A 22,238-nucleotide genomic window follows, 5' to 3' on the forward strand; every position below is an offset into this window, starting at 1 on the left:
ACGCTGTATGAATCCGTGTATCTACCGTCCAATTGTTTTTCTTTATTAAATACGTAAACGGAAGAGCGTTTGAGAGGCCTTTTTGCTTTTTTTACCTTACTAAAAACCTTACTAATGGTCCTTGGAGAGAGGGGCGGGGCGAAACTCACGGAAGTGATTTCAAAACAAAAGCGGTGATAATATTATAAACAAGGTGAATTTAGCGATCACAACGAAAACGGCCAAGACACAGATTGAGTCCAGAAAATGAATGTTATTAAGGGCTGTAAATATAAGCCTATGTCTAAAATGGACAACATTGTTAGGAGATTTAAACTATACAGCGATTCTGCACTGCGGTCACTCCGCCGTCTCTCGCGTTTGTTTTTTCAAATCAGCTGCTCTTCATTCCTGCTATATTTGACGAGTGATACAAATATGTTTTACCACCAGTTCTTAAGGAAACTGACTCTGTTGGACTCGGTTCTAGTTTGACTTCTACCAGAAATAAAATGAAGTACTTTTACTGTGTACTTTGTGAGTAATCCTCTATCAGTCCCCTCCATAGTCAACCCAGTCTCACGGCATTTCGTGTTCACCAACACGATTTTTAATCTGTTGATTCGTGTTCACCAACACGATTTGCCCCTTTTTTTCGTGTTGCACAGCACGATTTTAAAAGCAATGTATTTCTACTGCCTGCAGCACGTCTTTTTTTCCCCGGTCGGGTCGAGGAAGACCGGAAGCTGTGTGGTTCATAAAAACATGTTCTTACTCAATATCAAGCCACAGTTATTGCTTTTATTTGAAATCGTATAATTTCGGACTTTTGTTGCCGTCTGTGAGGAAAATAAATGTGACAGTTTAATGGTGGAGGTACACACATATTGATAGATGTCTTGTAATGCACTGTTGAAGAACCTGTGACCCAAGTGTTTCATTCATTGCATAACTACACCGTAGTTGTGTATATGATATGTCAATAAACCTTTGAAAATCTTGAAAGGGATGTGCAAAATAGCCATAATATACAGTCTTTAATTAACTATTAGTAGAGAATAACGAGTAATGAATATACTTTATTACTCGTTTCCATTCATGTCAATTGCAGATACATGTTTAGTCTTCTCAAGCACCAACTATCAAATATCTCTCCTGATTGTTGGCACTTGACAATCACCTTACCTGAATTTTACTCAGGTGTGACTAAAGTCTGATTTAAGGGTTGTTTATATTTCACATAATTAATCAGAATCTGCAAAGTAACTCAAATAAATGCAGTGGAGTAAAAATACCAGGTTAACCTCTGAATTGTAGTGGAGTAGAATTACAAAGTAACAATGAGCTGTCATGTGGGTATTAATGCTGCGCATTATGGACACAAGCGATTTTCACCCATTTATTAATTATATGTTTTACATTTGATAACACCAATGTGTTTAATACTGGCAACTTCTAATTGTGGGGAAAACGAAAACGTTCAGTAGAGACATTTTGCCAGCTGTGTAGTTCTGGGGGGGGCGTTCGATTCCAGTTTTGGATAGTCTGGCGTGGTTTCGTTCCATTTCACACAGCTGTTTGACGCTCTGCGTAACCTTACGGGGACTGTAGTCCTAAACGATAGCTGGGGATTATGGGTAATGTAGTGTCTTCGGCCATCCTAAACTCAGAAATGTTGACAATCGCAATGATGCTCAAAATGTCCCTTATAGGCCTACGTCTGTTTCCGGTTATGTTTATTTTGAAATTCAGTTCCTGACGGACGCCAAAAAAGCCTGAGATTATGGAATTAAACCAATAAATAAAAGCAAGGATAATTGTGTGTTATTGGTGAGTAAATAACAGTGTGTTATTTTGAAAAGAATAACGAATTAGAAGGAAACAAATATTTAAAAATACAGATTTCAGTTTTCTGAGGCTCTGAGCCCCATTTATTTTCCTCACAGACGGCAACAAAAGTCAGAAATTATACGATTTAAAATAAAAGCAATAATTGTGGCTTGATATTGAGTAAGAACATGTTTTTATGAATCACACAGCTTCCGGTCTCCCACGACCCGACCGGAGAAAAAGACGTGCTGCAGGCAGTAGAAATACATTGCTTTTAAAATCGTGCTGTGCAACACGAAAAAAAGGGGCAAATCGTGTTGGTGAACACGAATCAATAGATTAAAAATCGTGTTGGTGAACACGAAATGCCGTGAGACTGGGTTGCCATAGTACATAATGCATGTTTTTCTGCTATCTTTGATGAATGATAAAAATATAATTTTACCATTAGTTCTTAATGAAATTGATACTGTTTGACTTTGTATTAGTTAGCTTACATTGAAGTACTTTTACTGTGTATTTTTGAGAAATCCTCTGTCAAAATCCCCTGCTGAGAACAAAATCAAGCCACTTCTGCTAAGTTTGATGAGGGTTTGATTGTGTAATTACAAGGTGAGAGAAAATAAATCCACATCCTCCTATGAAACCTATTTTATTTCCTTTTCCATGTTATACGTATACTTACTTGCCTTAGAACATTTGCATGTTGAACTACATGATATCTTCCCTAGCCTCAAGGAAATACAATAAAATAAATGGATTCATAATTTTTTTTAAATTGATAGAAATGTATACATTAATAATGTTGTGTGCAAACATTTCAAATGTAAATATAAAATGAAAAATAAGTTTACTTTTGAAATGATTTCTCACAAAAACCTTTCTAAATTATAGTAAATCATTAAAAAAGGTTTAGTGAATATACGTTTCTCTGCCTAAAATAGTTGAAATTGAACGTAAACTATATCAAACACACATGCATGGCAGTTAAACAATTTTTGCTCGCTATTTAAATTGACTTTGGTTGAAGTTAATAAAAAATATTGATGGTTTGTTTAAATAACTAGTGACATTTTAATAAATATTGCAAAAAAGGGCTCCAAAAAAGGCATATATAACCTGGCCGGCTTAACCAGTGTGTAATTATTCAAGCACCACAAGATTCAGAGTTTATCAAGTACAATTCTGGGCCACTGATTGTGTCATTTCTCCAAACACATCCAGTAAAAATGCCTGTTTTGAAGCCTTAAAATGGTGCAGGAAAAGGACTTTACATTGTATTATACTTAAAGACAGGGCTATTCAGTTAAGAGAAGAGAAAAAGGAAAGCAAATTGTTATAATGGGTGATCTAACATTAATGACAGACATAATATGAGGTCCTTGGCACTGTGTGATCAAGGGGCATCACCCTTACAGCATCAGGACAATATCATTGGAGTCAGACACTGGAAGTGTGCTGGAGGCTGATGCGTTGACTGCAGGGGACTGATGGAAGGATGAGGCTGAAGAATCTGTGAGGTACGAATTAGCGGCTGAGAAATAATCCTATATTAAAAGACAGCAGTATCATAAGAGGCCAACAAGAGTGACAGTGTGTCATTGTGCAGTCTACCATCCTCTTAAAATACTCTGTCCAACAATATCAGTCTCATGAAGAAAGGTTTTTTAACGCTTATTCAAAATAGCAGAGAAACATGCATTCTCGAGGGGACATTGACAGAGGAGTACTGGAAAAGTACACAGTAAGTACTTCATAGTTGTGGGGGTAGTTTCACTAGTACTGAGTCCAACAGGATCAATCTCACGAAGAACTAATGGCAACAAAAAAGAATTCCCTCATCAAACTTAGCAGAAGTGGCTTGATTTTGTTCTCAGCGGGGGACTTTGACAGAGTATTTCTAAAAAAATACACAGTAAAAGTACTTCAACGTATTGTAAGTAGTAGGCTAACTGTAAGGGCCTAGCCAGCATGTTGTTTTTGTTATTGTTCCTGTTTTCATTGTGGTTTCTCTCATTTCAGTCTCAGCTTTCCTGTCCTTGATTGAACTCCACCTGCTTCCCTTCCTTAATTAGCCTCACCTGTGCCCCATTATCATCTCTCCCTCTGCCTACTAAGTCTGCATCCACATTCCCTTCAGTGCCAGTTCGTCTTAGTTCTTCCTAGCGTTCCAGCAGTATTTTTCATAGTAGGCCTATCTGATTCCACGTGTACCTGACCCAGCTTCGTGTCCTGACCCGGTCCCTGTCTACTCCTCATCTGTTTTGTTAGCCTTATTGACTGATCTCCCGTGTACCGAACCTTGGCTATAAATACTTTTTTTGCATCCTAAGCCTCTGTCTCTGAGTCGTGCTATTGAGTCCTCCACTTGTGTTGATTCAGTCGTTACAGGCTAACTAATACAAAGTCAAACAGTATTAATTTCATTATGAACTAATGGTAAAATTATATTTTTATCACTCATCAAAGATAGCAGAACAACATGCATTATGTACTATGGAGGGGACTCTGACAGAGGATTACTCACAAAGTACACAGCAAAAGTACTTCATTTTATTTCTGGTAGAAGTCAAACTAGAACCGAGTCCAAGAGTGTCAGTTTCCTTAAGAACTTGTGGTAAAACATATTTGTATCACTCGTCAAATATAGCAGGAATAATGAAGAGCAGCTGATTTGAAGACAAAAACGCGAGAGACGGCTGAGTTGACCGCAGTGCAGAACCGCTGTATAGTTTAAATCTCCTAACAATGTTGTCCATTTTAGACATAGGCTTATATTTACAGCCCTTAATAACATCAATTTTCTGGGCTCAATATGTGTCTTGGCCGTTCTCGTTGTGATCGCTAAATTCCCCTTGTTTATAATAATCGCCGTTCCTTCAGTAGGATACTGTAGTGATTCAAAGTGTGATTTTAGCAAACGAGTGCTTTTGTTTTGAAATCACTTCCGTGAGTTTCGCCCCGCCCCTCGGTCCAAGGACCATTTGACCATTTAGTAAGGTAAAAAGCAAAAAGCAAAAACGCCTCTCAGACGCTCTTCCGTTTACGTGTTTAATAAAGAAAAACAATTGGACGGTAGATACACGGATTTGTATGTCATGGGGAAAAGTGACAGTGACAAGTGTGGGAACTGTGGAGTTAAAGAAAATGTGGAACATAATATCTTATTACATTGTGACATCTATAAAGCTGAAAGAGAAAAACTAAAGGATAAAGTGATATCTTTTAGAATCCGTGTATCTACCGTCCAATTGTTTTTCTTTATTAAACACGTAAACGGAAGAGCGTTTGAGAGGCCTTTTTGCTTTTTACCTTACTAAATGGTCAAATGGTCATTGGAGCGAGGGGCGGGGCAAAACTCACGGAAGTGATTTCAAAACAAAAGCGGTGATAATATATGGAAGCAAACAAGAGACAGAAGTATTTGAATTTTATTAGACACCGAATTTATAGCATTGAAAATAATTACTTTGAAAATCATGTATCTGAATGTTTTTGCTCCGAATTTACCTATGTGAAATAAAAATGTAAAAATTAAAGTGAAAACAATTCGAATATTCAAATTCAGATCCCAAAAATTAAAGTGAAAAAAATTCGACGTCAAAAAATTCGATGTATAAAATTCGATGTCCAAAATTGCGATGCAGCATCATCTGGGCTACGCAGACAGGATAAGCAATCGAGCCCTAATGCAACTCCGACTTCTGGCCTATCAGAGCACGGCTTTGTCCGGACGAATGAAGGTTGTGAAGGCGGAGGAGGACCACCGTCCTAGTTGTTGTAGGGATGAGGTAGAGAGACCTTGATTAGCAGCAGAGGTGGCTGCACCTATCCTGAAGGAATGCCCCGGGTATGATATGGGTGATAGGCTGGATTTAGTGAGAACTTGCTTGGGGTAGAAATTGACGGGGCCATGACCCTGCGAACCACTCTCCCTGGAAGAAACCCCCAAAACCCATGGATGGGCGGCATCCGTGAAGAACCTCATTGAGTCAGAGGAACGCACGAGGCCATCGTAAAAGAAAGTAACTCCGTTCCAGTGGGCGAGCAGGAGGGACCAGAACCGAAGATCTGAGCGGCAGCCTTCGTCTAAGAAAACGCAGTCATGGAGGTTGTCGACCGCTGATGCTGCGTCCAGGAGGCGGGAGATAAACGACCACCCCTGGGGGATGACGTGCATGGCGAAGTTGAGGTGTCCGAGAAGGGAGAGCAACTGTTGTTTTGTGATAACTTGTTGCTCGCAGTATGACTTGGTGATGTCCCGGATGCGCTGCAATTTGTCGGAGGGGAGAGACGCCTACATGTCTATGGAGTCGAGGATGATGCCTAAGAACTCTAAGCGTGTGTCGGGACCTAACGTTTTCTCTTTGGAGAGAGGGACACCTCACTCCTGAAGCAGTGTTTAAGCTTGGCCAGTGAGATCCCTGAGCTGTCCTGTGGCGGGTTTATGGGGAGGAAGTCGTCCGGTAGGTGAAGGACGGAGGGCATTCTGACGATGTTCAGCAGGATCCAATAGAGCGCTTCCGAGAAGGAATTGAAGATGCGGGGGCTGCTTCTGCACCCGAAGGTCAGGCGAACGGCGAAGATAGAGTTTGGACTCCCACTTAATACCGAACAAGTTCCACTGAGACGGATGAATGGGGATGATTTGAAGGCATCGGTAATGCTTTGGAGAGCCGAGCTCCATGCCCTGTGAACTTGATCATCTTTATTGCATTATCCACTGAAGCATGGTGAAGGGAGAACTGATCTGGAGGGATGATGCTATTGACGCTGCAGAATGGGCCGGAGCAGGGAGCGGAGTACAAGCGCTAGCCAATCAGACCGCGTGTATGCTGGGAGAGACTACGCAGGTAATTCCTCATATTCCAAAAATTTGAGGGAAAATTCATTATAGCGGTAGTGAATCACCCGGTGCTGTATGATCAGTCTCTGTTCATCTACCGGGATACAAACCAGAGGAGCAAGGCATGGAGGGAGGCAGTGGGTGAAACTGGTAGGTTTTTGCCTGTTGGGGATTTTTTTTTTTTCTTCCAGTTTACTTAGTTTTAACATTGCTATTGCTTTGTGTGTTGGGGGCAAGAGATTCATGTGATTGGTTGTTGCTGCTGTGCGGACCAGTAGCGTAAGCAGAAATGTACTTTAGGGTGGGCCAGATTTTTCTTCTGCGCATCAGAAACTAACCACAATCCCGCCGGTACCAGTGGCAGATTACTTTTAGAATACTTCCTTTCTTCTCTTTTTCTTTCCTCTTCTTTTTATCTTTTCTTTCTTCTTTCTCTTTAGAATACTTTCTTTTCCATAACAGATGGGTATGTGTTGGTGAACGGGAGACACGTATTTTACTGTTTTAATGGCTTATGAAGAGCACAAACACAACATTTTAGTGTCATTCTTGACAGCTCTCTCATCTGCACCGCACATAAAAAGAAAAACTCACCCGGACTACATTCTTTGTACCGTCTTAAAACCTTTCCTTGGAAAAGTTTATGCATTGTAAGGTGTCCTTGGGTGCTTTGAAAGGCGCCCCTAAATAGAATACATTATCATTATTATTTATTATCTGAAACGATGTAATCACTTTTAAAACTTTTCCCAGTTACTTGCCCCATGCATTCGGCAGCAGCAGGCCATTCAGTTAGATTTGATCCCGTTATAAATGTCATCATTTCGACAATAAATAAATGCTACATAAACGTTATCTTCCACGTTTTATCTAAACATCTCCGTTTCTACCTTCCAATATGTTTTGAAAGAGAACTCTCTCTCTCTCTCATCTGCGTGCGGGGCGGGGCCTCACGGACACGCTGCATCTCTCGCTCGCAGATACGCTGCAGCGCTGTGCACACGGTTCTGCCGGTAATGAATATTACATATTGTGAGGAAACTTTCCACCAATAATTCCAATAAGTATTCACTTCAGGTTTACGAAAGTAACTGCACTCAGATGACTCGTTTTTTCAAATGTAACACCAGCTGAATATACTGATTTTTTTCTTCTGATTACGTAACACCGTTACATGTATTCCGTTACAACCCAACCCTGTGTAAGGGTGAGTGCAAACATTTTCGTTAAAACTAGTACCTGAGTGCAACGGAAGTTGAAGCTCCTGTGGCGGAGTCTTCCAGAGTCTGGAGGCGAGCATCGATAGCTATCATGGAGCTAGCCAGGGATTGCAGGGAGCCGGCCGCGCTACTCTCCATAAGGGGTGTGTTAGTGACGCTCCCGGACTGGCGAGCCTGAGAAGGGGTGGATTTTTGGAGGGGGACGGGATCCTGGAGGGCTCGACTTCCTGCCCTTTTTTACCTCCGCGGCTGCGGCCTCGTCCTCGCCCTGCTCTCTGGGGAGCTGACTGGAGCTGCTGCCCCGGACTGGGGAGCTACGCTGGAGACCTGGTCCGAGAGCTCTCGCAGCTGAGAGAGAGTGAGGCCTGGGGCTGTGGGAAAGCCCTGCTGCAGGAGCCGGGCGATGAGGAAGTCTGCCTCTGTTGATAAGCCGCTGTGGGGAGCCGAACCGGGATCGGAGACTTTCCAGAGAAGGTTCGTGTTCCGAATTGTCCGAGTTGGACATCTTGAGCTAGTTGTTTCTTACGGTTTTTCTCACGAGAAGGAGTATTGTATTGCAACTACCATTGCGTGTGATCATCTGCAATGACAACTGACAGGGAGGAAGAGCAGGCATTTAAGGAATTTAGCATGTGCAGCGATTGGCTGCTGAGGGGTGACGCCCTCGTATTTAATGAGGGGGGAAGGGAGCCATAGAGTGACGTGTAAGTGACTCGTGTTAGGTCTTCCTTATTGAACTTGCGCTAAAGCTTTCATTTCACATTTCAATAAATTGTATTTTCACTCCTTTTGTCCGTTATTCTTACTGAAAATGTTAAATTACACATTCACATCTGACTGAAGATTGGCACCATTTATTTATGCGGTACAAGGCACAAGTATTGTGATGCTCATAAAGTGAGGCAAATGCATTTGATCAGCTGACTTTTTTTTTTGCCAAACTTTATAGGCCTGACAATGATCACACTGTCTCTGAGGTGCAACGTAAAACACAAAACAACACAAATGAAGTTCCTGTAGACTAGAAAACTATTCAGTGTGCAGGTCTTTGTGTTACAATACAAGTGTCTCTTAGTGTCCTGTACTGCTCTTAAATCTCATCACATCAGCTTCTCCTTTCCCTCTTGGATGTTCTTCTGGACCCTCAGAGAAAGAGAACATGGTGAAGCAGTCCTGTCTCTCAGGCATGTCCTTTCCTAACAGAAATATCAAGAAACATATTATTGCAGAGCAAGTGTGTTATTTAAGAAAGAGGTGTGTTTGTTTGTTCATAAATATAATGATTTTCTTATTTGAATGTGTTTTTTAAATCCAATAGTGTACTACAAAGATAATCAGGTTATGAATAAACCGTTCTAAATTCATCAACATTGAAATAAATGTATTATTAAAATAATATTTAACTGTTACCAAAACTTAGTGCAACTGTAGAAGCTTGCTCTGTCCGGTTGTCTCACTGAAAGACAAAGGGTCGCAGTTCTCACTATGTTCAATAATATTTGCCTTAAATACATTGAAATGTGAAAGTTGAACAAAAAAGTGATGTTGCTTGGTAAAATGTAACCTTTTTCTAAGAAAGTACACTCAACATCACTGATGTGTAGGTGATCTAGTATTCAGTCATGTTTAATGGCATGTATATCAGTGTATTAGAGTCATTACTTTATGCATTCTTTGTAAAGTATGAAAAAGGTGTACCTTGGAATCCGTGCTGAAGTTCTCTGCTGTTAGGAGTCCAGATCTGTCTCTCCTCCTCTGGTCCAGCCTGTTTGGATCACCTTAAGGACACTTTGAACAAACAGATGTAAAGTTACATGCGTGGGTTACAGACTTCTTTACATGCAAACAACTTTTTATCTTCTTTTAAAAACAGGTAATAATCTTATTGTTATACTTAAGAAATGGCTGGATATCACAGTCCTTATACTGTATCAGTTTGATTGAGTATTATTGTGTAGGTCCTTTTTATTTTACTATTACTTTGGATGAGGTTTTCATGAGTCAGTCAAATTAATTTGTTTTCATATGCCATATTCATATGTATCACACACGTAAGGGTTAGACACAAACCTATTGAACAAATGCAATGCAATGGATAAGCTTCATTTCCACTGAAGTCACAGATAACGTCATATCTCATATTTAAACAAATCATTTCCTTGTCACTAAAGCATTGACTACGCTATTCATCGTTCTTAAATGCAGGAATTAAGTTACATGTTCCGTTGTACAGCCACGATAAGGCTGTTTCTCAAGTGTGAGGATAATACAATTAAAAGAGGCATTGGTAATAATATTTAAAACAACAATGTTTGGGTCGTTCGTCGGATAGGCGGTTAGCTGCAATACATAACTCCAGTTCAACAAACCATATTACAATATCTAAGGGAGCGTTATTATCTTGAAATGTGACGTTCATATTTTAAAGATACACACATTTCATTGTGAGGTTGATTTAATATACACTAAGCCTCTCTTCAACAATACGTTGACGTTAGCTAGTCTATTTTATGCTATAGTAGAGCATAGCGAATTGAAATGAACCTTAACAATGCATACAGTAACCTAACTAGCAAACTAACTATCCAACGTACAAGGATGACTTTATTTTAGCAACCTCGCACAGAAGCCTTTTGGTATACAGTAGCATCCCACTTAATGTTTTACACTCTTGGATGCTACGCATAGCATCGTTAGCACAGATGGAGCTGCGATTGCTCAAATGCTAACCCAACTCTAAACATTCATTAACGTTAGCTTAATAAAAACACCAGTAACATAACATAAAGTACGCAGGGTTGACTTACCGAAGAAACTGCATTCATGGACGGTCTGTTTCAACCGCAGATAAATCCTATATTTGCATGACGAATAGTCCACCAGGAGCCAACACAACAAACACGGCCGAGTTCAAGTAGTGTTCTCCTCATGAGCTGAGCCGCTGTAGCATCACGGAGCTAACGGAGCTAGCAGAGAGGAGCTAGGAGCAGCAGTCCCGTTGTCATGAAGGGGGAATCTAACTATATACAGAATATGTTTTTGTGGATCCAGGCTAGAAACATGTTCATTTTCTGATGTTAAGTTGGACATTTTAACATAGGGTCTACGGGAATTGCTCCCATCTGCATCCATCGCCTACAGTTTGCAGCATTGGGCTTCACCGCACTGTCCCGGGGTTTTCCGCTTGCCTCTGATAGGCCAGAAGTCGGTTTGATTGCATTCGGACTCGATTGCTTATCCTGTCTGAGTAGCCCGGATGAGGCTGCATCGCAATTTTTGACGTCGAATTTTATACACCGAATTTTTTTACATCGAATTTTAAACATCGAAATATTTGACGTCGAATTGTATTCACTTGAATTTTTGGGATCTGAATTTGAACATTCACATTTTTTTAACTTGTATTTTTATATTTTTATTTCACATAGGTAAATTCGGAGCAAAAAAAATTCAGATACATGATTTTCAAAGTAATTATTTTCAATGCTATAAATTCGGTGTCTGATAAAATTCAAATACTTCTGTCTCTTGTTTGCTTCCATAATAATATTATAAACAAAGGGAAAGGTGAATTTAGCGATCACAACGAAAACGGCCAAGACACATATTGAGCCCAGAAAATGAATGTTATTAAGGGCTGTAAATATAATAAGCCTATGTCTAAAATGGACAACATTGTTAGGAGATTTAAACTATACAGCGATTCTGCACTGCGGTCACTGCGCCATCTCTCGCCTTTGTTTTTTCAAATCAGCTGCTCTTCATTCCTGCTATATTTGACGAGTGATACAAATATGTTTTACCACAAGTTCTTAAGGAAACTGACTCTGTTGGACTCGTTACTAGTTTGACTTCTACCAGAAATAAAATGAAGTACTTTTACTGTGTAGCCTACTTTGTGAGTAATCCTCTATCAGTCCCCTCCATATACATAATGCATGTTTTTCTGCTATCTTTGATGAATCATACAAATATAATTTTACCATTAGTTCTTAATGAAATTGATAATGTTTGACTTTGTATTAGTTAGCCTACTAACAATACATTGAAGTACTTTTACTATGTATTTTTTGAGGAATACTCTGTCAAAGTCCCCTGCTGAGAACACAATCAAGCCACATCCCAAAACCCCTCCTCGACTCCTCCTTTCCCTCACTCGCTTCCCTTCCTTGCGTCTTAGCTCCGCCTCCGTAAAATGCGAGCGAGAGACACGAGGAGGTGACGCGAGGACAGAGGAGTCCTCAGGTATTAATTGGGATGGCCTCGTTCACTCAAACGTCACTCTTAAACGACGTCTGTTAATGATGACATGTGCACAGCTGTATCCCCTCTCATCGGGCTTAACTGAATAACCCCTTAGAACCGGCCCATTTGTTGTTAAATATTTATTTAAATGAATGAATCTTTCTTTTGTTAGTCAAGGAATTCAATGTATGATGGTTGGTCCTGCTTTTGTGTTCCGTTTTGGTGTAAATGTAGCCTACATTTAAATAAATATGTAATTATAGTAATGTGAAAGCCTTTTAGAAATGAATTGCACATAATAATTCCCACGGAGCTGTGAGCACTTATAGCACTTGTGACGCTTTTCCACTCATCTTCCAGTTGTCGGTTTTCCTCTGTTGAAATCGACCAGCTGTGAAGGTGGGGGCGGGGCTTTTATACGCGCTCGCGTGTATCCTCCCTTTCGTCTCCTCCCGCACCCCTCCTCGACTCCTCCGAGTGCATTTCAGCTATTGGGACGTCCTTCAACATGGCGTGTCTTGATCGATTTCCGGGTCAAGTCCCGGAGGAGGGGAAGAGAGGAGTCGAGGAGGGGTATTGGGATGAGGCTCTCGTGTCCCTCGCTCGCATTTTACGGAGGCGGAGCTAAGATGCAAGGAAGGGACGCGAATGAGGGAAAGGAGGAGTTGAGGAGGGGTATTGGGATGAGGCTGTAGTGTTTGGAGGACTGCAGTATTCCAGAAGTATTCTGATGAAAATGTACCAAGCAGTAACGTTAGAGGGCAGCAGTACGCCATTGTAATCTCTGTAGAATCCAAAGAAGAAGAAGAAGAAGAAGAAGAAGAAGAAGAAGAAGAAGAAGAAGAAGAAGAAGGTTATTCATCGGTGAGTGGACTATACCGTTTATTTATTGCGTGTTAGCAGCTTCAAATGTGACATTTAGCACCAAGGTAAACAGGCTATACTGTCTTTTGGTTACCGGCTCGTGGATTGTTGCACATGGAAGGATATAAATGAGTGCACGTGCTCACTGAAGAGAAGTTGAGCTAACGTTAGCTAGCAGTTTCTCCTTCAGCTTCACCGTGAAACATGTCAAGCTCCACCAAGCAGAGACAACCTCCGCATAAAGGTACATTAACAGCATTTTATTAAAAGATAAAGATATAACATTGCTCAACAGGTATAGCGCTACTTTCAATAAATGTTTGTTTTCGACTGCTGTCAAGTGGACAAGAAAAATATTACTTCCGGTAAATCAATAAACGCAACTTTAACACAAATAGTTAAACCCAAATGTGTGCCCATTGTGCTATTGGTGTTTAACAGAATACTTGATGTAACAGTCTTACATTTAAATTATTATTATATATTACAAAACTGGGGTTAGAAATAAAATGAGGCTTTTACTTTGAAGGGGAATAACTCTACATAGGTACATTAGCATAGAAAAGAGAATATTTCACATTTATCTAATAAAACAACCCCTTTTTTCCCTGAATATTGAAATGATACATTGAAATAGGACATTATTGCATAGCAAGTATATAATATGCATCCTTATATTTAACTTTTGACATTGTAAACAACAGTTGACACATTATTTTAAGAGGAGATTCAACAGATACATATTTGAGGGCAATAGCTCATTTAGTTATTAAAAAGTCTTGATACTAAATGCATAATTGTGTGATACAAATATGGCTGGCTTTCTGTACCTGAATTTGTATGAACGAGATGTATTATTAGCTGTTATTTATCACAATGCTTCCTAACCATCTTTGTTTTTCTAGTGACTGGGTGGAGTACTAACATGCAGAGTTTGGTGGTGCAGGCACTCGCCATGAGGCAGCTAGGAAGGCTGAACCCCCGCCACCTGCTGGCTGCTGGCTATGGACTGAGGCAGGCTGAATGGTGTCCGAGGACCATCCACACACGGCAGCTGTGGGGCTGCTCGGCCTTCCCCGCACTCGGCTGTCACAGCAGGCCTGCTCTCCGGGGCCGAGACGCCGTCAGGGGATGGTCCGTCAATCCTCTAAGGTTTAAAAGCAACAAGAAGAAAAGTGAGGCTAAGACAGTGAAAGAGGACGAGGAGGAGGAAGATGAGGAGGAAGATAAAAAAGACCCAGAGGACAGTGATTACGAAGAAGAGGTGGAGGAGAATCTACCAAAGGACTATAAAGACATTGAGAAACACGTGCAGTCCTTTCGCTATGACGTCATCATGAAAGCCGGCCTGGACATGGCACGCAAGTGAGTTTCTTCATGCAGACATGTTTTAATCTTTGAAAAATAAACACAAACTTTCAAAACATTATTAAACTATGATTTGACAGCCCCCGATGCAGTTACTCTGTGGAAGATTCATGGTCTAAATCAGGGGTGTCCAAATGTTTTCACTGAAGGCCACATTCAGAAAAACATTTAAAAGTTTTCATTAATTTTGTTACATAAGTGTTGGCAGCTCATTCCTTATACCAGGAGCCTCAGATTGCTTATTATAAGGGGAAATAGAAAGGGTATATTTCAAGCTTGTTATGCAGATGAGTTATTGGGATTATTTTTGACCAACTAAGATTTGGAAAGAAAATGTTTCAACTTAAATTGACTGAATTGATTTGAAAATGGGCTTATTAACACATGAATACTACGGTGTAATATATGTTCGATATATATTTAAGAAGTCAAACATAGGAAAAGTAGACTTTTTGAATTGGCTGAGGGCCAATCAAAAATGGGCCGCAGTTGGACAACCCTGGTCTAAATTCTGGAAATATGTTACAGACGTACTTTGGAAAGTATGAAACAGTAACGTTTTTAAATGTATAGATCACAAGGGCATACTGTCAACTTTTCTGACACAACATATAATACTGTACTATTAGTTATTGGATAAGATGCCCAATACTTGAACTTCCTTGTAACTTCTGAGATACAACCATTTCATCCCATCTTCATATCTCACTACTTATTACTATACTTATTTATTAGAATGATTTATCAGCCAAATGGTTTGACCCATTTTGAGATGTCTTCAGATTTGTTCTCATACTATAGCAGTCGATGTATAGACTAACTGTCTGTTCTCCTATTCCAGTAAAATTGAGGTGTCCTTCTATGACAACAAACTCAGGCTAAATGGACAAAAACTCATCAAGAAAAGTAAAACGGTGAGTAACGAACAACATACTCCTACTCTCATTTCTTAGTTTTCCACTAGTGTCTCAATCTTATTTCTAATTGCTCCTATATATTTGATTTGTTTAGGTAAAAGTTGGGGACACATTGGACCTGGTACTGTCGGAGAACGGAGAAACAAACACTGTCACTCTGATGAGAGTCTGCCTTCGGAGGGTTTTGGAAGAAATGAGTCACACAGAAAAGTACAAAGTTGCCATACGACGATGGAAATGTTTAGAGCTTCCCAAAGAGGAGGCCTTCAAGCCATGAACTTGAACAGGACAGTGTGGACTTTAATACCATTTGCTAATGAAGGCAACAACACCGGCAGAACTGAATGCCGGCAATCTCCAAAAAGTTGGATCTCTAATGGATTACTAAAGTGTAATGTTAAGGCTTGTAGCGGGTGTAGACATGTAAACAGTTTTCTCAGAGAAATATATTTAGTGTTTACCTTCCCTTCTATACTGTGAGAGTCCTCCAATAAAGGTGCACTTTGACACTTTGAGATCATGTCTAACTGAGAGCAAATGAATGAATATTCATCAGAGTTGTTAGCGTTTTGGAAGGTTTGGCTACTGATATCCTTTTCGCAATTCCTCATAGCAATTTTTTTTATTGAGGCAAAAATATGAAATGGTAAATAAAACCTGTAGAAGCAATATATATGTTGCGTAGTATAGAGCTTGTTGGAGAGTGTTCGGTAAAAACTCTGTATGTCACTAAGAACCTCACAGTTCCTTTGTGTAAAACAGTGCAATCAAATGTCATGTTATAGCTGTGACTTTATTAGAAATAGTTACCATGATCCACCGTCATGTTAATTGTCTTTATAATATAAACTTCTATAAGAAGGCTTAACATAAGCACATTGTTATTAAAACCGTGATGGCACAATGCTACATCAGTAACTGCAACGGAAATGTATCACTTCATTGTGATTCATTTATATCCATAGTGTGAGCTATGCTATATGCTACTATCATTGTTATTGTTAAGGCTACAACATTGTTCAACAAAGTATGTTAGAGAAGCTATGACAGTTTTGGCTTATAAATAGAAGCATTTAATCTATTTATCCAACATTAATATGATTACATAAACTACTGCTGTAGACAAAAGGTAAAATATGACTGAAAAGTACTGAAATAAATCCTAACAGATTGGCTTCATCCTTCATAGGACTGTTTGAAAAGTTCAAAGATGCGGTTTCAGCTTATATACTGTGCAATTATTTTTATTCCAACAGGTGTTGCCTAAGTGAAAAGTAACTAGGACACAGTGCTTGACCTCTTGGCCTTCTTAAGAATGTCACACTTCTTGCGATTGGGGCGCCGGCAGCGTTCGTCGATGCTTGGCACACATTCATAGTGCCACACCTCCTCCATCTTATCCACAGGATACACTGCCTCCACGTAGTGACGGATCAGTCGGAGGCGCACGGGGTCCAGCTGCTTCTTGTTGCAGGCCCCTGAATGGTTGTACTGCAGCCGGAGGTTCTCCTGAGTGAAGAGCTCAGGGAAGAGGCGCACCAAAAGGCGGGCAGCGAAGTTCCCAACAGAGAGGCTCTGCTGGACGACTTCCCGTACCTCAGTGTCCGAGAGCAGGTAGACAGAAGGTACAGGGGAAGTCGGGCTTGGATACAGTCAGTTCGTCCAGGGGTATTTTACAAAAGTCTTTGCTACTTTTCTCAGGAGGTAAAGAAGGAACGTCTGAATCCTCCCTCATGCTGTCTTGATTGAGCTGGTTCAGCTGGCAAAGAAAGTCCTGATCCGAGTCTTGACCGTAGACTTTGCGTTGCTGCAGGTAGGACCTTCTCTGCTCCGTGTCGCGTCTCCTGCACCTCTCATCGAGCTTGCCCACAAATTCCAACATCCACACTCTGTCGTTCTTGGCCCGACAGTAGACTAATTGCACATAATGACGGATCAAGTTCACACGAACGGGGTCCAGCTGTTTTTTACCAAGAGAACCGCTGCAGTTGTACTGCTTCCTGGTGTTCTCGTGGGTGAAGAGCTCGGGGAACATGAGCACCAGCAGCCGAGAGGCAAAGTTCCCGATGGACAGGCTACATTCATAGTTGTTTTTCAGCTGCTCCCTGGACAGGAGGTGTTCCTGGTGGACGGTAAAGTCAGGAAGAGGAATCTCCAGATTGTCAAAATCCACAGGTGAAAGCAGCGACTTTTTGGCTTTGCGGCAAGGCCTTTCACCATCACCCGCCTCTGAAACCCGAATTATAGACACATCTTCTGGAAGACTGGCCAGGTCATAGCCCTCATCATTGTTATTGTCAGGTTCGCTCCCATCCCCAATACTGTGAGGACCCTCCAGTGCATCCTCCATGTGCTGAATGCACACCTGAAGCCAGCTGTCCTCAGGCACATCTGGGAAATTAGCTTCCATGTACTTTCTTATTATTTCCATCTTGTCAGAGTCCAGAATTAGCTGCCCCGCACTACTGAAACTGCTGGAGCCTTCTGGCATTTTCCCCTCTTCGAAAACCTCAGGGAAGAGACGGTGCATAAGGAAAATAACAAAGTCCTCAGGTGAGGAGAACTCGTCCAGCTCCTCCGTGGCTTGGATATTGAAAGCAAGGTCTGCCACACCCTCGCTGCTTTGCTGGTTATCTAAAGAAATGTGCTCCTCCCGGCCCTGCTCATTAATGAAACGATAGTTTTGAGGGCGCTCAGGCTTTATCCCGGCGGCCGTGATTGTCTGCTTCCGGAGCAGCCGAGCACTCTCCATGTCCCTCTGTGCCCAGAAGCGGTTAAACAAGTCATTAATCTGTAGGAGGCATTCTTCCTGCCAGACGCTGTTGTTCTTGATTGAAGGGTAGCACACCTCAACATAGTTGCGGATCAGCTGCAGATGTAGAGACTCAAGTGTTCTCTTGCTGGCCATGCACTCGTGAGAGCACTCCCTGGCTTTGAACAGCTCAGGGAAGAGATGCACCAGCAGCCGACACCCGAGCTCCCCGGCGCTGGAGGTCTGCTCCATCAGCTGGTTCAGTTCATCACTTGTTAGCAGGTATTCAGGAGGAGGCTGGAACTCCGTCACCATCTCAGTTGGCTTGATCTGCTTCTTTATTCGCATCACCTCAAGCGTCAACACGTCCACTTTGCTATGCAGTTGTGTCATGCTTGAATTGAGGGTGTTGAGAATGAGAAACATTTTCTCAATGAGAGGATAAAGACTGGAGTCCGTTGACGGAGGTTGCCCTAAAGCGTCTATGGTGGGCAGAGAATCCAATGGGCCATTTTCCTCCGAACTTCTGAGCTTTGACGAGAGGATGCTGGCCTGCTGCTCCAGACTTGGTGTGGTCCTCTTCTCTGAGATCCTGTGGGAGATGCTGAAGAGAGGCTTTCTGTAGGACACTCTGGGTTTCTGCTGGATGTAACCCCCCCTCTCGCCAGTTGTGGTGAGGCAAAGAGGCTCATGTCTGCTGCTGCTGTCATCCAGCAAGTACCGCCTCATCTAGACAGAGGAGATGACATTTCAAACACATGACAACTTTGACCTTTAAAACAAGTGCATATGCATATTGTCTGTGCTGTGTACTTTTATAGATAAAAGGGTCTGAGATTTACCTCGCTAGAGACCCTGGCTCTCTTGCTGCTGGTGGGCTGGTTTGTGTGAGGGCCCGTCTCTGCAGAGGGACGTTTAGCAGCCTCAGTGGCTCCAGGAGGTCCTCCTCTAAGCCCTTCAGGGGACGCACAAATAGCCAAGTCGTCTGATTCCTCCTTAACATCCTGGTCATGCTTTTGTTCTGTAAATCACGAGACCACTTAGTTTAAATATTTGATTTCTGGCCGACACATAAAGACACAAGTGTTATTGATAATGATATAGATGCGTACATAATATCTTGTTAGATGAGCAGACTTCATGTGATCAGTCCTTTTTTAGCCACTTTGATATTGTTTTGTGTCTTCTAATGAGGAAATTGACCTACATCTTATCTGGACATTCTAGCATGTGAATATTAATGTATTTTTGAACTTGATAACAAATGGGTTGCTATACTAAACAGTAAACCTTTGCAGGTACAGATTGCATTAGATACCTTTCTCAAGCATCTCTTCATCTGAAACGTCTCCATGCCCAGAGGAATTCATAGCCTAGAAGGTAAATACAAACATCAAGTCAATGGAAATATGTACATCTATAACATAAGGTTACTGAAGAGCTGTAACAATTAGACGATAATTGAGTCTTTGATAAAAAAAGAAACTGAAAACGCATTTTATAAAGTATGTTAAAGTAAAAATTCACCACTTAATTATTTTCTAATACATTTTTGATTTCTTCTTTGATTGTAAAATGATTGCCATTGGTATACGGACTGACAAAATAAGACATCTGAAATCATCACAACTGATTCTGTGATCTTAAGATGGGAGTTTTTCACTATTTGATAACATTTGATAGACAAAATCCCTCATATATAAGAATGTGGTATATGAACTGATATTGAAATTAAGTTAGTTATAGCCCTAGCTGACAAAAATATCGAAAACTCACCTTAATTCCAACAAGCGAGAATACATTATAATACAGGATCACTAACGAGTTTTGCTAAAAAATAACACGTTTAAAATGTGTGTATTATGAACATATTACAAATCATAACATGTGGTAGCTTCTATGCTACCGTTATGACATGTGACAAGCTGCAGCCAAAACACATGCACTTGTATGCTGGTAAAGCGTGCGTGCTGCAAGGTTACACTGATATCATCTAACGTGATGACAACAATTTGTTTGGACTAACGTAAACTAGGTAGATTATTGATTTCGCTGTGCATGCTTTCTGAGTTTCATTCTAGCTCTCCTCCAGCCTTTATTAGTACGCTAAGGTTACTTCCTCATTCCTCCGCCCATGAACCCTTGAACCAAAACACAAGACATATCAGCTGTGCGAGGGGACTCTTTAGAAACACCGTCACCAACATCTCGTTATAACAACAACAACAGGCTGCCATTGTGAACACATATGCACGGGGTTTATTTAGTAGTGTAACATTTATATGGGATTTTTTTAATGACGCGGCAATGTTTGCGTGGACCTCCCCCCCTCCCCTCCACACACTCCCCCTCCTGCTACGACTCTTGTTACATTAACGGTAAAGGCGCGTGACCGTTGGTTCGAGCTCACCTTCACGAGTCCATGCAGTCCTTTAGGGATTTTAACGACGTATCGGACATGTCTGCGCACTGCCGCGAGCTAGATCTGCTGCGGAGTGTTGTTGATGTTTTTTTGTCTCGCTCTGCTTCTCTGCTTTCTCGCGTGACGTGACGGGGCGCGCGCCTGCTGTGTCACTTCCGCACAGCTGGGATGGAGGTGAACAAATGAAAAATAAAGTTGTAATACCGTCTAAGTAAAACGACATTGTCTTTAAACTCATGTTATTATATCCTAACAATTTCACAGCCCGTTTAAAAAATGTTTTTAATTGGACAAATGGTCATTATGCTGAGCATGAGGCACATGTATGTAGGCCTACAGTATTGTGGCTTTTTAGCTTTGCTTTAGTGTTATATTGTATTATGCATTGGATCAAATAAAACCAGACAGAAGAAATGTACAATGACATATAAAAACATGATGACTTGTCGAAGGAAACCAACTAATACTGAAATAATACATGGCTGTAGGACTATACCTACAAAAATAAATCAATATTATTTTTAAATATACAAAAGAACAATTCCCAAACTAAGATATTACAAATAAAAAAGGCCAAGGAACAAAAACACAATAATAACAATTTCAAATATATCATCTCATGGCCAATTTACCTTAAAATGCTGTGTAAATGCTAATGCACTAGTTATAATGAAAGAACAAAGCCTAAAGTATATCTATAATATTACTCTGAAACAGGCCCTTTTACCTAAACAGGCTAATGGGTATTTTTCTGTTAAAATCTAATGTACATTTTAATACTTGAGTGCAGAATCTTAAGTATCTTGTGAATTCTGGTTAACCACTGTATACAATGTAGATGTTTGGATATTCCTTATACTGATTGGGTCAATCGTTTTTTTGGCAGTATTAAATATCATATGAGCAACCTGATATTGTATATGTATGTATGCTGTGGTGTCACAGTAATAACCATGTATTAATTGTTCTTTTAAAATACAGCATATTATAAATTATCACTTGCGATTTAATATATTACCCTGAGTAGTATTTAATGAGCTGTATAGTAGAGCATAAATAACTATATTTTACAGTTTGATGATAATATAAATGAATAATAAGGTAATATATGGATTTTTTTATTATTATTATTGGACATCAGCTTACACTTTATGTGCAAAACAAGAAGAAAAGAAAAAAAGAACTTCACGTTTTTAAAATTACTGTGGTTCAGATGACATTTTTTAAACATATAGCTTTGATAACCACATTAATGCAATAATTAAAAGAAAATATATAATTCTGAAATGGGCCAATCTGCATAATGAGTACTTTTACTTTTGGTACTTTATAAGTTGATGCTAATACTTTTGTACTTTAACTTGAGTAACATTTTGAATAGGACTTTTACTTGTAACAGAGTACTCCTACACTCTGGTAATTTGTTCTCCGCTTCTTTTCCAAAGAGTTGTTTAGTAAAGCACAAGTATACACAGGGCCGCCCCTCCCTACAGGCCAATCACGCAGGCTGCATGGGGCTCCGCCTTGAGCAGGGGGCCCCGCCCAGAGGGCCTCAGCTGCTGTGCGCAGTTCTCCAAGCACCCCCCCGCTGACACGCGAGAGTGAGAGGTGACAAGTGGAGCACGTCTGTAACCCGACACTGGGCCCTTCTCACTTCTCTTATTTTTCATTTCCTCGCTCCTCGGTCTCGGTCTCGGTCTCACCGGAAGTTGATTTGTCTGCGCCCCAATGGCCTTATTTTTGCCGGAGGACCGAGGAGCGAGGAGCGATAATGGAGGAGCTATAACCGAGGAAC

General features: G+C 40.8%; 2 protein-coding genes across 6 annotated transcripts; one reads left to right on the forward strand and one right to left on the reverse strand.

The window, feature by feature from the left end:
- The first annotated feature begins 12,690 nt into the window (after nucleotides 1–12,690).
- mtres1 (mitochondrial transcription rescue factor 1) lies at nucleotides 12,691–15,784 on the forward strand. 5 transcript variants are annotated; one of them, XM_034206003.1, is made up of 5 exons: nucleotides 12,691–12,984; nucleotides 13,163–13,228; nucleotides 13,890–14,349; nucleotides 15,194–15,266; nucleotides 15,364–15,784. In XM_034206003.1, the coding sequence occupies exons 2-5, from the start codon at nucleotides 13,189–13,191 to the stop codon at nucleotides 15,544–15,546; spliced, it is 756 nt and encodes a 251-aa protein (XP_034061894.1). In that variant the 5' UTR covers nucleotides 12,691–12,984; nucleotides 13,163–13,188; the 3' UTR covers nucleotides 15,547–15,784. The 5 variants fall into 5 exon arrangements, with proteins under 5 accessions (XP_034061894.1, XP_034061893.1, XP_034061895.1 ...); XM_034206002.1 differs by having other exon boundaries at nucleotides 12,693–13,228; XM_034206004.1 differs by lacking the exon at nucleotides 13,163–13,228 and having other exon boundaries at nucleotides 12,693–12,984.
- A 259-nt stretch (nucleotides 15,785–16,043) lies between these two features.
- On the reverse strand, nucleotides 16,044–20,568 carry bend3 (BEN domain containing 3). Its single transcript, XM_034205986.1, is given in 5 exon segments — nucleotides 16,044–16,901; nucleotides 16,903–18,750; nucleotides 18,864–19,042; nucleotides 19,340–19,394; nucleotides 20,432–20,568. Coding segments are annotated over 4 exon segments (2,433 nt in total). The 5' UTR covers nucleotides 19,392–19,394; nucleotides 20,432–20,568; the 3' UTR covers nucleotides 16,044–16,547.
- Between the last annotated feature and the right edge of the window lie 1,670 nt (nucleotides 20,569–22,238).

Source organism: Gymnodraco acuticeps, unplaced genomic scaffold, assembly GCF_902827175.1.
Source record: "Gymnodraco acuticeps unplaced genomic scaffold, fGymAcu1.1, whole genome shotgun sequence".
Classification (NCBI taxonomy): domain Eukaryota; kingdom Metazoa; phylum Chordata; class Actinopteri; order Perciformes; family Bathydraconidae; genus Gymnodraco; species Gymnodraco acuticeps.

Coding starts and splice junctions, on each gene's coding strand:
- mtres1 (XM_034206003.1), top strand. CDS start 13,189: ATGTCAAGCTCCACCAAGCAGAGACAACCTCCGCATAAAG. Junction 13,229..13,889: donor GAGACAACCTCCGCATAAAG/GTACATTAACAG, acceptor TTGTTTTTCTAG/TGACTGGGTGGAGTACTAAC. Junction 15,267..15,363: donor TCATCAAGAAAAGTAAAACG/GTGAGTAACGAA, acceptor TGATTTGTTTAG/GTAAAAGTTGGGGACACATT.